We start from the raw sequence: 14,333 nt of genomic DNA, 5'->3' as shown, positions 1-14,333 counted from the left end.
CTCAGCAGTTCTGTCAGCCATATCTTCATCTTTCTATTAGAAAAAGAAAGCCGTAAAAATATGGATTTAAACCTGAGAGTCTGTGCAGGAACTCCAGGGGAAGATTTGTTCATCATATACAACTTTATTAACATTTTTTAACATTTAATTATAGGCTATGTTACATACCGTTCAAACGTTTGCTCACCGGATTGCGTTCATTTAATAAAAAGTAATATTGCAAAATATAATTACAATTTAAAACAACGTTTTTAGATTTTCATATATTTTAAAATGTCTCTAAAAATATATTAAATGTGTTGTGTCACATGATCTTTCAAAAATAAAACAAAATCATTATTATTATTGTTATTTTTATTTTACTACTAACGTCCTACTAAGCATTGGTCCTATGTAACGTTAGTTATGAAAGATGAACAGAATCTCTGTACCCTTATTCTGTCCACCTCTCTCTGCACAAACGTGTTTGTTGAACGCCGCGCCTCTCGCCCAAACATGATTGTGCGTCACAGGCAGATAAATTTACAAATTACAAAAAGTAAATTCCAGCAAAGAGTGAAGAGTGAGCGGAACTACAAAGTTGCTGTGGCAACAGACACACAGGATGTTGTAATAGTTCATCCACCAATCAGACGTAGGAATCTGCGTCACGTGGTTATAATGACACGCGTTTCCACTCCGCGTGCAAGAACTGGCCAATCACCGAAGACATTCGTGAAAGTCACAGACTGTTCTGTTCACCGGCTGGTCTTGTATTTTCACCTTAAAACTGGATGTCTTTTTATACAGCATTCTATCGATAATTAATTGATTTGATAAAGGCTTTCTTTCATATATTTTCCATCGTTTTTCAGTTTTTAGATGAAAAAGACCTGTCAGTCAGCGTGTGTGGAAATATGGGAGGTGGAAATGACTTCAGTTAGTTGCATCATGTAACTTTTTCAAGAAGGTCATATTCATTTGTAGCAATACGACACTAAGGATTTTATTCTGCCCAGAAGAGTAAGACGTATTTGGTCTGAAGTGACTCTGGTTTGCAGTCATCATGTTAGGACTCTCAGTGATGAGGAGACTTCTGATCTCTGGAGGGATGAAGGGGCTCCGTCTCCAGCAGCTGCTCTCTGAAGAGACCCTCAGACACCTGCAGACCTCGCCTCACAACACCAGACACATCTCGGTAAACGAGACATTCTTTCACTGGCTTTATCTTGCTGTGAATTCACATTCATTCTCTAGTTTTATTAATAGACAGGTCTTGTGTGTAGTGTGCTGCTATGAAGGGATGGTTACATTCACGTTTAGGAAAATCTTTTTTTTTTTTTTTTTAATTAAAATTTTGTTGTATTTTCAACTAGCCTAATTATAAAATAAATACATAAATGAAAAAAAAGCAATCTTACCAGGCTACTGTACTCCACTCCAGACAGTTTTTTTTAGTATTTAGTAACATTTTATTTATATATATATATAATATATATATTACATTAAATGATCTAATTGTTATTGTTTAGGAATAATAACACATTTATAACTGCCTTCACTAATGCCAGTAATCAAACATCGTGTGGTTGTGTTTTGAAATATATGTATTAATATTTTAAATGAATAATGTTTAAAATACTTTATAATAATATTATTTTATAATATTTGTTATGTTTTTTATGTTTTTTTCTCAGTTTCAGTAATTTTAGTTTCCTACTTTCATTTTTTTTTTCATTTACTGTTAATTTACTTTAAATTTAATTTAGTTACAAGACTGTATTTAAAATGTTCATTTAAATTTTTAAAGTAAGTTTTATTTAAATTAATAAAAAATACTGTTTAGCCTTTCATTTATTATTATTATTTCAGTTTTAGTAATTTTAGCACTTAAACTTCAGTTACTAGCCAATAAAATTTTTGTATCGTTAATCTATTTTTTCTTTTCTTTTTTTCAGCTTAATTTAAATGAACAATTTTTTTTTTTTTTTAATTTTTTTTTACAATTTTAGTTTTAGGTAATAACACTGAAGAATAGTATATATTAATAATATAGAATAATGCTGTATATATGATCCTGGACCACAAAACCAGTCATAAGGGTCAATATTTTAAAATTTAGATGTATACATATTATGGAATATTATAAATGGAAAGCTTATTGTTAAAAACAAAAACAAATTAATTAATAAATAAATAAGCTTTCCATTAATGTATGGTTTGTTTGGATAAGAGAATATTTAGCCGAGAAACAACTATTTGAAAATCTGGAATCTGACGGTGCAAAAAATGTAAATATTAAGAAAATTGCCTTTGAAGTTGTCCTAACAATGCTTATTACTTTTGCATTTATATTACTTTTGCATTAAAATTTAAGTTTTCATATATTTACAGTAGAAAATTTACAAAATATCTTCATGGAACATGATCTTTACTTAATATCCTAATGATTTTTGACATAAAATAAAAATCTATAATTTTGACCCATACAGTGTATTTGTAACAAAGGAGGAGTCGTGACGACGAAGTGGGAATCCGAGTGCAAGCTTTATTTCAGAGAGAGTAGTAGAAACAGGCAGGGTCAACACAACAACAGCAGAGACAAGGCAAAATAATGATCCAGTCAAACAGGAGAAGGTCAGTGCAGGCAGAAAGGATCGCAAACAAGGAAATAGTCCAGGATCAAAACATGATAACACAGAAGGAAAGACAACACGAGGCTAAACATGCAATCACCAGCGAAGAGAGAGCATGTTTGTGTTATTCTTATAGTCCTACTAATATGAGGCAGTTGTGAACTGTTAATGAGTACTGATGAGTCCGGGCAAAGGATTATGGGAAATGGAGTCCTGAGTGAATGGCAAGGTACAGAATGGAGTGCCTTCTAGAGGAGCTCATGGGCACTCCAGCTGGAGATGTGACAGTATTGTTGGCTATTACTATAAATATACCTTATGACTGGTTTCATGGTCCAGGGTCACATATATAAGAATAGTATTTTAATGTCACTCTTTGTCCAGACGGTGTCACTGTGGCCGTTCTCATCTCAGCCACGAGACTTCAGCCAGCCCAACTCCTCATGGAGTCCAGAGATGCACAAGGTTTATGACCACTATAATGCTCTGTGTGACACTGACATTGAAAATGGTGAGGAAAAAAGGGGGTCGTGGAGGAAGTTGCCCAGCTACAACCGTTCCATTAAATATGCTACTGGTAAGTGATTAATATGTATTTGCATAGTTTCTCCTAGTCACTGTTATTAGTGAAATCAATGGTTTGATAATGCAATTTAGTGTAATAGTGAATATCACATTGTTTCTGTCCCCGTAGGCGGCATTCACCTCAGCAAACTGATCCAGGCCAAAGCTCGACTTTTCACGAGAAATATTAAAGAGCAAGGCGCCACATTTGAGTATGTGGTGTTTGTCAATAAGGAGGAGAAGAGATGTGTTTGTGTCTTTCAGGCAGGATGTTTACTAGAAGGTGCACCTGGGTAAGGAGCTGCTCTATTCTCTGTGTAAAATATACCTGGAATTGTATCCCACATTTTCATTGATAAAGAATGGGAGAACAGGAGATGATGTTACATCTGTTTCCCGTGTGGCAGGCATGTACATGGTGGAGCCATAGCCACCATGATTGACACAGTGACTGGTACTCTTGCCGGTTTCCTCTCAGGACCAGTTATGACTGCCAGTCTCAACATAGACTACCGCAGGTGAGATAATGTTTCAGTACTCAAGTCTTTCAAATACAGTTACCATTAATGTTGACGCTGGCTTGGATCATCTGTGATCCCACCTGATGAACTCTGTTCTCTCGTACAGTCCAATGCCTCTGGGTAGTGTGGTTTTAATCCACAGTTCTCTGGATCGAATAGAGAGGAGGAAAACACACATCACTTGCAAAGTGACCAGCACTGATGAGTCCAAACTCTACACGGAAGCCACAGGTAGATAACACAAATACACAAACCAATATCATGTACACACGTGGTCAGAATTGTTGGTACCTATTGGTAAATATAATCAAAGAAGGCTGTGAAAATAAATCTGCATTGCTCATCCTTTTGATCTTTTTTATTTATTCACAAAAATCTAACCTTTCATTGGAAGATAGGAATTTAAAATGGGGGGAAATATAATTATGAAATAACAGTTTTTCTCTAATACACACTGGCCACAATTACCCGGCACCCTTTTATTCAATAGTTTTTTAAACCTCCATTTGCCAAAACAACAGCTTTGCGTTTTCTCCTATTATGCATGATGAGGTTAGAGAACACCTGACAAGAGATCAGAGACCATTCCTTCATCCAGAATCACTCCAGATCCTTCAGATTCCCAGCTTCTCCTCTTCAGGTCACCACACTCATTTTCTATAAGGTTCAGGTTTAAGAGAGCTCTCAGTCCCTCCATTGAAGCTGTGTGTACGGTATACTGTCCATGTCCAGAAAGGTAATAAACACATCTTCAAAGTAGTCCATGTGACATCAGAGAGTCAGTTAGAATTGGGTCAGTCAACAGACCCGGAAGAGAAGACAATGCTGAATAAAGTCGTAGTTTTTGCTATTTTTGGACCAAAATGTATTTTTGATGCTTCAAAATATTCTAACTGACCCTCTGATGTCACATGGACTACTTTGATGATGTTTTTCTTACATTTCTGGACATGGACAGTATACCGTACACACAGTTTCAATGGAGGGACTGAGAGCTCTCTGACTAAATCTAAAATATCTTAAACTGTGTTCCGAAGATGAACAGAGGTCTCACTGGTTTGGAACGACATGAGGGTGAGTTATTAATGACATAATTTTGATTATTGGGTGAACTAACCCTTTAAGCCACCCAGATTCTCCTCCCCATCATGCATTAGGACGATATAGACACTCGTTCTCATCCAGGCAGATTTGTAAAATTTTCTGTTGATTGGAACTTCTTAATTATTGCCCCGATGGAGGAAATTCGACTTTTCACTGCTCTTTCCTTAAAGTCACTTTCTAATTTGTGAAGCTCAGTTATCTTTTGCTGCACATCAGAAATATATTCTTTGGTTTTTCTCATTGTGTGTTGGGTGATTAAGGGAATTTAGCCTTTGTTTTTCCTATTTATATTCCTGTGAAACAGGAAGCCATGGCTAGATAATTTCATGTTCATAATCACTCTGGTATGCTGAAAATATAAATGGGAATATATTTCAGATTTATTTTAGTTTCTAATGGTACCAGTAATTGTGTTCAATGTGTATTTGAGAAAAAAAAATCATAATGAGATTTCCCCCAGTTTAAATTCTCATTCTCCAATGAAAGGTTAGATTTTTGCAATATTTTAAAATAAAAGATCAAAAGGATTAACAATGCAGATTTATTTTCACAGCCCTCTTTGATTATATTTACCAAGGGTACCAACCATTCTGACCAGGTGTGAATGTTTGTATGTGTGAAGTATAAGTGTGAAAATATGCATGAGTGTCAGTCAAGTCTTTAAACCACATCATTTCACCTCCCTTACACAAGCTGATACAACACAGCTGATATACCAGTTAGACATGTATCACGTGTTACTGCTGTGTCACACAGTTGCTCCTTTTTCACAAGTCAGTTACTAATATTTTATCTAATTGCTTACATTTTTAAACTGGCTGGCAATACTTAAAAACACAAGCAAATGACAAACTTTCATGATGGCGCAGCATTGGCCAATTGGCCCAGTGACAATTACGTCAACAGTTACAAGAGTCTTTCATACTGACCCTTGCCATCAGACAGTCCTTTTAGTTGAGTCCTGCATGCTTATGTACCGAAGTATCATCAGTACTTAATTTTTCCTCACACTCTCTATTTTCTCGTCTTTCTTGCCTTGCAGCTCTATTTGTTTCAATAAGTGTCGGCCATTTATTTGGATCACGAAACTGAAAGCTGTGTTGAATCCACCACTGAGATATGTACATCATCTGTATGAACATGAAGGAGATTGGAGATGGAGTGTGTGCCCAATGAACAACAGATCATGCTCTCATGTATTTGAGTGATGCATTTAGTTACATATGGCTGCCTCGTATTTTTATTTTTAAAATGAAAATGTATTACCCTGGTTTATTTAATGATACGGTATTGATCATGATGACAGTCTATTACAAGTATTGTATAACAATTTTTCTGTAATGTATTTTAGCAGTACTGTATTCCATATTTTGTTAAAGAGAATCTCACTTTTGTTACAAATGAAAAGTTGGGCATTTAATGTATCTTATTGTTATTTCTAGGGATTCGTATTTATAACTGCCTTCAATAATGCCATTAAAGTCAGTAATCAGAAATTGTCCTTTTGTTATTCAGAATATTGACAAAATTGAAACAGTGCCCATTGTAGGAATTAATGCATTGTTATCATCCTCATCAACTGTTTACATTATCTTTATTATCTGTTTATTTATCTTCTTTTTTTTTTTGGTGGACTGCATGTTCTCAGTGTATGGATTTATAGAGAGCACAGACTTAATTCCACAAAATTCTAACACAAAACAAACAGTTTGTGTAAGAATTATTTAAAATGTATATATGTTAACAGGTCAGATGATTATATATACATATATATATATATATATATATATATATATATATATATATATATATATATATATATATATATACATATATATATATATATATATATATACATATATTTATATATTTATACATATATTTATATATATATATATATTTATATATATTTATATATATATATATATTTATATATATATTTATATATATATATATTTATATATATATATATATATATTTATATATATATTTATATATATATATATTTATATATATATATATATATATATTTATATATATATATATATATATTTATATATATTTATATATATATATATATATATTTATATATATTTATATATATATATATTTATATATATTTATATATATATATATATATATATATATATATATATATATATATATATATAGTCATAATTATTGTAATGTATTATAAGTAATATACACACACACACACACACACATTAAGCAAGCAAAAGACAAATTCTGATAAAAAATTGCAGCTTAAGTAAAACATGAAATCTTAAAGCCATCCAGTAGATGACTCCACCTCACAAATGGCTTCATAGGTAGTGTTCATCAGCCTTAATATTCATCTTTTCTCTATTAGCTGCAGGACTTCCCTTCAAATATCATTATGACGTCACAATTTACACAACCGACACATTCTATGGAGCCTTCCCATCAGCCTTCCACAGTTACAGTCTGAGAAACATGATGTTCCATGTATCGTCGCTCTTTCTTCAGAAGATGTCGCTGTTTCCGTTCTCAATTCGGCGGCAGGACTTCAACAGACTTTACCGAGGAGTCCAGAGATCCGATGAGTACGTAATGCACCCTAGACTAGAGTGTCACCGGAAATGCAAAGAAAAGGAGTGGGGCCGTCTGTATGTTATAGCCAGGACATTTACTGTAATGTCCTATTAGGTAAACAAGTTCTTCACTCACTTAATTAACACCTCGTGTAAAATAAAAATGTCAGTGTGTCATTCAAAATGTTGCTGAAATATGGTAGCTCCATCTTTTAGAGTATTAGCGTCTCAAAATATGAATGCCACAGCTTCAAGGCACAGTGTAAACCCTAACTAATTTGTGAAGGATGGGGGAGTCCCATGTTATGTTTTAGAACAGGAAGTGATGTATAGATTATTTTCCTGTGCGGCAGTTATTTACATGCGAGGCATAACCACTGTGATTGGCACAATGACTGCTGAGCTTACTGCCCTTATTTGTTCAATGGTTTGCGTGGTTTTAGGGATTGAGCATCAGGGTTGACACTTGACAACTCTTTTCTTCCAGTCCAGTGCATCTGGGTAGTGTGGGTTTCATCTACTGCACTCAGGGTCAGATCAGAAAGTGATGAGAAACTTCCATCACTTGTAACGTGACCAGCACTGGTGAGTCTAAACTCTCCACTGCAGGTAAACATACTCTCATATCCTGTATATATTATGTAAGAAGGAAAACAAGCTGATGTCATTGATGCACTAAGTATGAAAATATGCATTAATATGCAACCAAAACTGACTACCTGAAACCACTTTATCCACACACCCACATAGACTCACTGCACACCTGTGGGTTGTTCCCATTACAGATTTCTGCCTAACACACACTTATCTGTTTGCTCTGTGCTCATCAGTCTGAACATACACTTTTTATACTAGAAATCATTTACATCGTACACTCCATTAGAGGAAATGCATAGCAGATTTTACCTAGTAAACTGAACTTGTACCTTATCTACTTATCTCTTTTTTTTTTCTCACGCTTGTTCTCTTCCCCTGTTTCGCTCCTGGTAGTTCTATTTGTGTCAATAAAACTGGGTTATTTATTTGGAGCACGAAGCTGAAAGCAGCCAAAAATCCACCACAGGCTATGTGCATGTGCACACATCTCTATACACGCGAGTAAGATTGCAGGTGTGTATTTGAGGCGGTGTGTATGTGTGTGTGTGTGTGTGTGTGTGTGTGCGCAATGACCAACTGATCTAGCTGATATTTAACCTAATCTCTGAGAATGGGGTATTCAGAAATGTGCACATGTAAGCACTACACCAAATCCACTCTATCGCACTCCTCACTCATATTCCAGAAATTATTATACTTTTTTTTTAAAGCACTGTAAGTGAATTCTGATAGAACAACATGTAAAACGTTCCTACTACCTGACAGTTATGGCTTTGTTGGTTCATTTTTGAGTTGGAATTTTTGAAGTGTCTGTAGTATTAAGAGTATTACAAAAATAATATATTTATTTTTCACTTGTATTATTAGGAAAGACTTTTATTTTTGTACAATTTAATTTGATTAGTTAACATTTAAATGTCTTATTTTTTTGTGGCATGAGTCAGTCAATCAATCAATCAACCGATCGGTATCAGCCTCAATATTTTTAATGCATTCACTATGAAAACAAGTCTGAACACTGACATTTCCAAATGAAGCACATTAAACCTGTATTAAGCTGTAATGGCACCAGTAATCTCTATGCACTCGTCCTTCCTATAGAAAGAAGCAAGATATCAATCGAAATCCATTTGGTCTGAGTTTTACATTCTGCATATATTCCAGTAAAGAGAACTGACTGACACCGCAGGGTTACGGTAATGAATGACACATTGTCCACATCAGAGGTTTGAACATTCATATGTGGAGACTTTAAACTCAGCATCTCTGTGTAAATACTGTTATGCGGTGCAGTGTGACTTCATATGCCTTGCTACAACTCATGAGCATGTGAAGCTGGAGCTTTACAGATAAAAATATATGTATAAATGTTATCTCATCGCCTTGTTATCCTCATAGAAATCTGACTTAGATAGATAGAAAGAAACATCTAGACCTGCATCTCTGTGCTGGCCCCTGCAGTCTCCCACAGGCCTCTCGCATATGATGTATGTAGGACACACTCTGAGGTGGGTTTCTATCTATGGAGAGGTGTTGAGCGTCTGGTCAAGTGGGCTTTGCGTGATGGCTTCTGTGGGAACACTTCAACATTGCTCTTTCCATGTGTGGTGTTAACGTTCAAACCTGGGTCTGACCAAAATGCCATTTCCATCATCTCACCATTGCCTCTGCTGAGATCCATTTTACTGGCAGTTAGCCTTAACATTGACATTGCCGAGACATGCCGGCATTTTATACTGTTTATAATTAGAAACATAGTAAAAAATACAGGTGCTCAATAGGTTCTACACAGCGATGCCATAGAAGAACCATTTTTGGTTCCACAAAGAACCATCTCTTTCTTACATTTTTATAATCTGAGGAACCTTCTTTCACCACAAAGAACCTTTTGTGAAACAGAAAGGTTCTTCAGATGTTAAAGGTTCTTAAATGGAACCATTTAGACAAAAAGGTTCTTCTATGACGTCGTGAATCACCTTTATTTTTAAGAATGTAATAAATATAACAAGAAATAAAAAGCTGTGTGCTGGAGGACCACTTAAGGTGCGATCACATTTACTGTTGTTCAGCAAATTTTTGAACGTGAAATAGAATTGTTTTAATAGGAATTCATTTGATAAGGAATTTTTTCAAATCTTATGCAGATTTCAAATCAGGGTCAAGCTGGACATGCAAATTTGCTGCACTGACCAACAAAAATCTGCTTGGTTTTAAAGTGAGTTCTGTGTGAGCTGTTCTTCATACATCGCTGTATACTAGAGGGGCCCAGTGCAGTATACTGTATAGGGCCCAGTGGTGCCAATGACTGGGGAGTTTGTGATTATTTGCACTGTCTGTGCTGAGGATTCCGACTGTAATCTCAGTTTTGGAGGACAATGACAGTTTGAAGCCCTGTCTCTGGTCCTTGAAAGTCTGCAACAGACATTGGTATAATTTAGACCTAAAGGGATTGAACATCCCAAAATGAAAATTCTGTCATTATTTACTCATCCTAAGATGTTGCAAACCAGTATGATTTTCTCTCTTCTGTTCAACACAAAAAGACATTTTGAAGAATTTTGGCAACCAGACAGTTGACTATATTGACTTCCAAAATCTGGAAAAATGTACTATGGAACTCAATGGCTACCATCAACTTGGTGAGTAAATTATGACAGAAATTTAATTGAACTATCCCTTTAATAAATTTATACCAATGTCGGATGTACTGTATATTTCTATGCCCTAAACCAATTAAATACATTTAGGGAAAGTGGACAAAGATTAAGGTGTACATTGATACAATGTCATCAATATTTACCGGTGGAATGCATTATAGTGTGTGTGGATAAATAAAGGTTCCAAAAGGGTGATGCTATAGAACAACCATTTTTGGTTCCCAAAAGAACCTTTCAGTGAACAGTACCTAAAAGAACCACTTTGAAGAACATTTAAAAAAATCTAAAGAACCTTTTTCTAAAGAATTAGAAAAACCTTTTCTGCATTTGAAAGGTTTCATGGATGTTCAAGGTTCTTCATAGAACCACTGATACCAACAAAGAACCTTTATTTTTGAGAGTGTAGTCGCCTCCTGTCATCCGGTGACAGTTCAGGCAGTGCTGAATTGACATTACACATGAGCATTACTGGACTTGTGCCTTAACCCAGTGAAACTCCTCTCTTTTTAAAAGAAAAAAGACATATTAGAAACCTGAGAGATAGATATTAGTTACATTAAAACGTTTAAACATTTTAACATTTTATCCAGTTACTGATTTGGTAGCTAGGTTTCTAAATATAGAAGAATTAGGCTACATCAGAACAGATTTATTTTAAAAAAAAATTTAGCAAAAAAATAAAATAAAATAATAATAATAATAAAAATGTGTCTTGTAGTGTAATGTCATGTTATTATACATTTAGATAATGCACATAACATAAAAGTGGACTGGACAGAAAGCCTCATAAACTGCTCTTCAGTCTCCCGTTAAAAGCATTACTCTCTCGCTTCCCGCGCCTATTACATAATGATTGATGACATAACACCGTGCTGGCTCGGGACAGGACCGCGCGAGCGCGGCGCGAGCCGGAGGCCACTCGGTCGATTTATCCAACAAGTGTCTGTCCGTTTCTCTCTTTCTCCAACTCTCAGGACCGCTCAACGATTCGTCTTTCCCTTTGAAATGTCAGTCACGCACGTTAGTTACATTCAAACGACAGCCGAGCGGAGGAACGTGTTGACATAAACCTTGTTTGTTTATTGACCAAACGCGGCCAACTTTTAGGGAATAATTGAAGATGGCGATGTGCTTTTTAAAACGTTTGCGGCGTCCCGGTCGTTAAAGTGTCAGCAGTTGTCATTTTCCTTTTGTTTTAGTTATCTTAAGTTGGTTTTTAGATTAATTAATTTAATTTAGTTACAACTAACCACAAATTCTATTCGGTAAAGAGGTGTTTTGGCGGACAGAGTTTTGACTGGAAAGTAATGGAAAATGATGAGCCTGCATCACCGGACCTGAGCCATGACAGCACTCAGAGTGAAAGAGGTAAGCGTGTCCTTCATTAACCCATTACATACCTACATGCTGCATTAGTGCCAAATGATCTCATACTGTGTGTGTGTGTGTGTGTGTGAGAGAGAGAGAGAGAGAGAGAGTTTAACACACTTGTGAAAAGTGGAACAAACTCGAAAACACATTTAGTCATGGATATGATAGTGAGACTCTAAAAATACACCCCTTATGTGACTTATGTGTCTGTGCGCCAGCAGTCCTACACTAACCCACAGCGCTTGTGCCAAGCCTGTGCCACGCCAGCCTGCGAAACCACAGCTCTGTCACTTCTCCCTCTGATCCAGCTGCATTCACAAGAGCATGCTGTCACGTCTTTTCTTGTTGAACGTGCAGTGTCACGTCTTCAAGTTTGGAAGTTTGAAAAACACTTTGTAAAGTTAGAAAAATTCTTTCTACATTCTTAAAACAGTAAAGGTCTTCTTTGGAATCAACGATTCCATTAAGAACCTTTAACATTGATGGAATCATTCCGAAATGTTCTTTAAAGTACAGAAATGTTCTTTCGATTATTAAAATGTTCTTTACTTGTTATTTAAATGCTATATACATATATATATATATATATTAGGACTGGTAAGTAATTATAATTTTTAATCTAATTAATTACATGATGTGGTGATTAATTAATCGAATTAATCGCACCTCAAATTTGGAGAGATTACTCCCAAATGATAATTTAAAGTCATTGTTGTGTAAAGCATCACACAGGCATTACAAAAAGTAGGTTCAGCAAGAAAGATTTAGTTTGATGTAATTGATTACATATAGCCTACTCTTTGGACCATGTGAGTAAATGATAGAATTGTCATTTTTGGTTGGGTGAACTATAACTTTAATAATTTATTTTCTTAATTTTATTATTATTACTATGAAAATATGAAATTATTTCTTTAATGAAATAATTCTCTAAATAATAAACTAAAACTGCCAGTAGGTGGTGGTAAATGTCTTAATGATTAATTCATCGAGTCATTTCTTCATTCGTTTGATTCGTTCAAATGGCTGATTCATTCAGGATTGAAGTAAATGGTTCTTTATCCCTTTGACGCGTATGATCACACCAGTGTGATTAGAACTTTCAGTGCTTCACGTCATTAACTGCTGAATTTAAATCCGCTTTCGCGCTTTGGCTGACGCAGAGCCAGATCGGACGCGGTGAGCGCTTGTCATATTATAACAAATATTAAGTATTTTCAACAATTTAATGCTTATTTAAGGTTTCAGACATTTAAGTACACTTGAGTACTTGCGAAAACATACATTTACAGTTTGTAAAATATACGCTGATGTCTGTGGATATGGCAATAATGATCCTAACAAACATAATCTGATGACATGTTTTTATTGATATTATATACAGATTGTGTAGGTAACTAAAGTTTACTCTGCTCTTCTTCCAGTTTACCGCAGACTTACTTTTATGTGTTTTCGGGGGGAGAGGATGTATTTGAGGGTTGTAAATCCCACAGCTCGGATTCAGCACAAACTAACATGGTGGCGCCCATCACCCGGTATAGATCAACTAACACGGTCGATATAAAAGTGTTTAAACTACCAAATATATTTACTTGCACATATTTCAGCATGTTTTGGGAACATTTTGAATAAAACAAGGAAAAACAAAATAAAAGCGATCCGTGTGTCATACAGATCTATTGTGGATGTGTTGCATCACATGACAAGCATAACGTGTCGCCATGGAAACAATAAGGCGGCACATTCTAAAATAACGTTCATCTAAAAAAACTCATGCTGGGGGCTCAGCTATATTTTAAACTCACGTGCGAAAGGGTTATGAATGGTTCATTGAATCATTAGGCTTTTTCAACTTGAAGCGGATAATCACCATCAGACTGACCGGTGTGTGACATCATGATCAAAGTGCCGCAAAAGCTTAGAGAGCAGATGACTCCTTGTGTTTTGAATCGCTCTCGTGGTACTTTGATGTCATACACTGATCGGTCTGTGCAACTCTACTTAAAATCCAACACGAATGCCAATGGTTCAACACGCCAAATGGTTCACCAAATTAGTTCAAAACGTGGATTAAGAAATGAAATGCTGCTGTGGGTTGCTTGGAGGTGAACAGACAACATTGTGTCTAAAATAACACAATATTAACTTCTTAATGGACTGTTGTATAAGCATTACATTTGCACTCGTGTGATATTGCACTTAGCCTACTTCTCGTGTGATTTTTCTTAACTATGTGATGTGTATATGAGACACAATCTCAAACGGGTGTTTTGCCCCATATCTTGAATTTTGGGGACATTCTCTAGGCTCCATCACACAGTAAGTTGTTGC

The 14,333-nt window shown here is 35.3% G+C and overlaps 2 protein-coding genes across 3 annotated transcripts in view; both read left to right on the top strand.

Moving 5' to 3' along the window:
• Positions 1 to 837: 837 nt before the first annotated feature.
• Positions 838 to 6,300, top strand: LOC132157692 (acyl-coenzyme A thioesterase THEM4-like). Its single transcript, XM_059566995.1, has 6 exons — positions 838 to 1,177; positions 3,000 to 3,192; positions 3,310 to 3,472; positions 3,587 to 3,697; positions 3,807 to 3,931; positions 5,847 to 6,300. Exons 1-6 carry the CDS (start codon positions 1,046 to 1,048, stop codon positions 5,894 to 5,896), a joined length of 774 nt encoding a protein of 257 aa, XP_059422978.1. The 5' UTR covers positions 838 to 1,045; the 3' UTR covers positions 5,897 to 6,300.
• A 5,223-nt stretch (positions 6,301 to 11,523) lies between these two features.
• Positions 11,524 to 14,333, top strand: part of LOC132158125 (nuclear receptor ROR-alpha B-like) — a 45,118-nt gene continuing 42,308 nt past the window's right edge. For both annotated transcript variants that reach the window (XM_059567407.1, XM_059567406.1), the window contains exon 1: positions 11,524 to 11,999. In XM_059567407.1, the coding sequence (XP_059423390.1) occupies positions 11,939 to 11,999 (61 nt within the window). In that variant the 5' untranslated portion in view covers positions 11,524 to 11,938. The remainder of the gene's footprint in view (positions 12,000 to 14,333) is intronic.

This window comes from Carassius carassius, chromosome 15 (assembly GCF_963082965.1).
Source record: "Carassius carassius chromosome 15, fCarCar2.1, whole genome shotgun sequence".
Lineage (NCBI taxonomy): Eukaryota > Metazoa > Chordata > Actinopteri > Cypriniformes > Cyprinidae > Carassius > Carassius carassius.
This window is presented reverse-complemented; position numbering and strand designations above follow the sequence as displayed.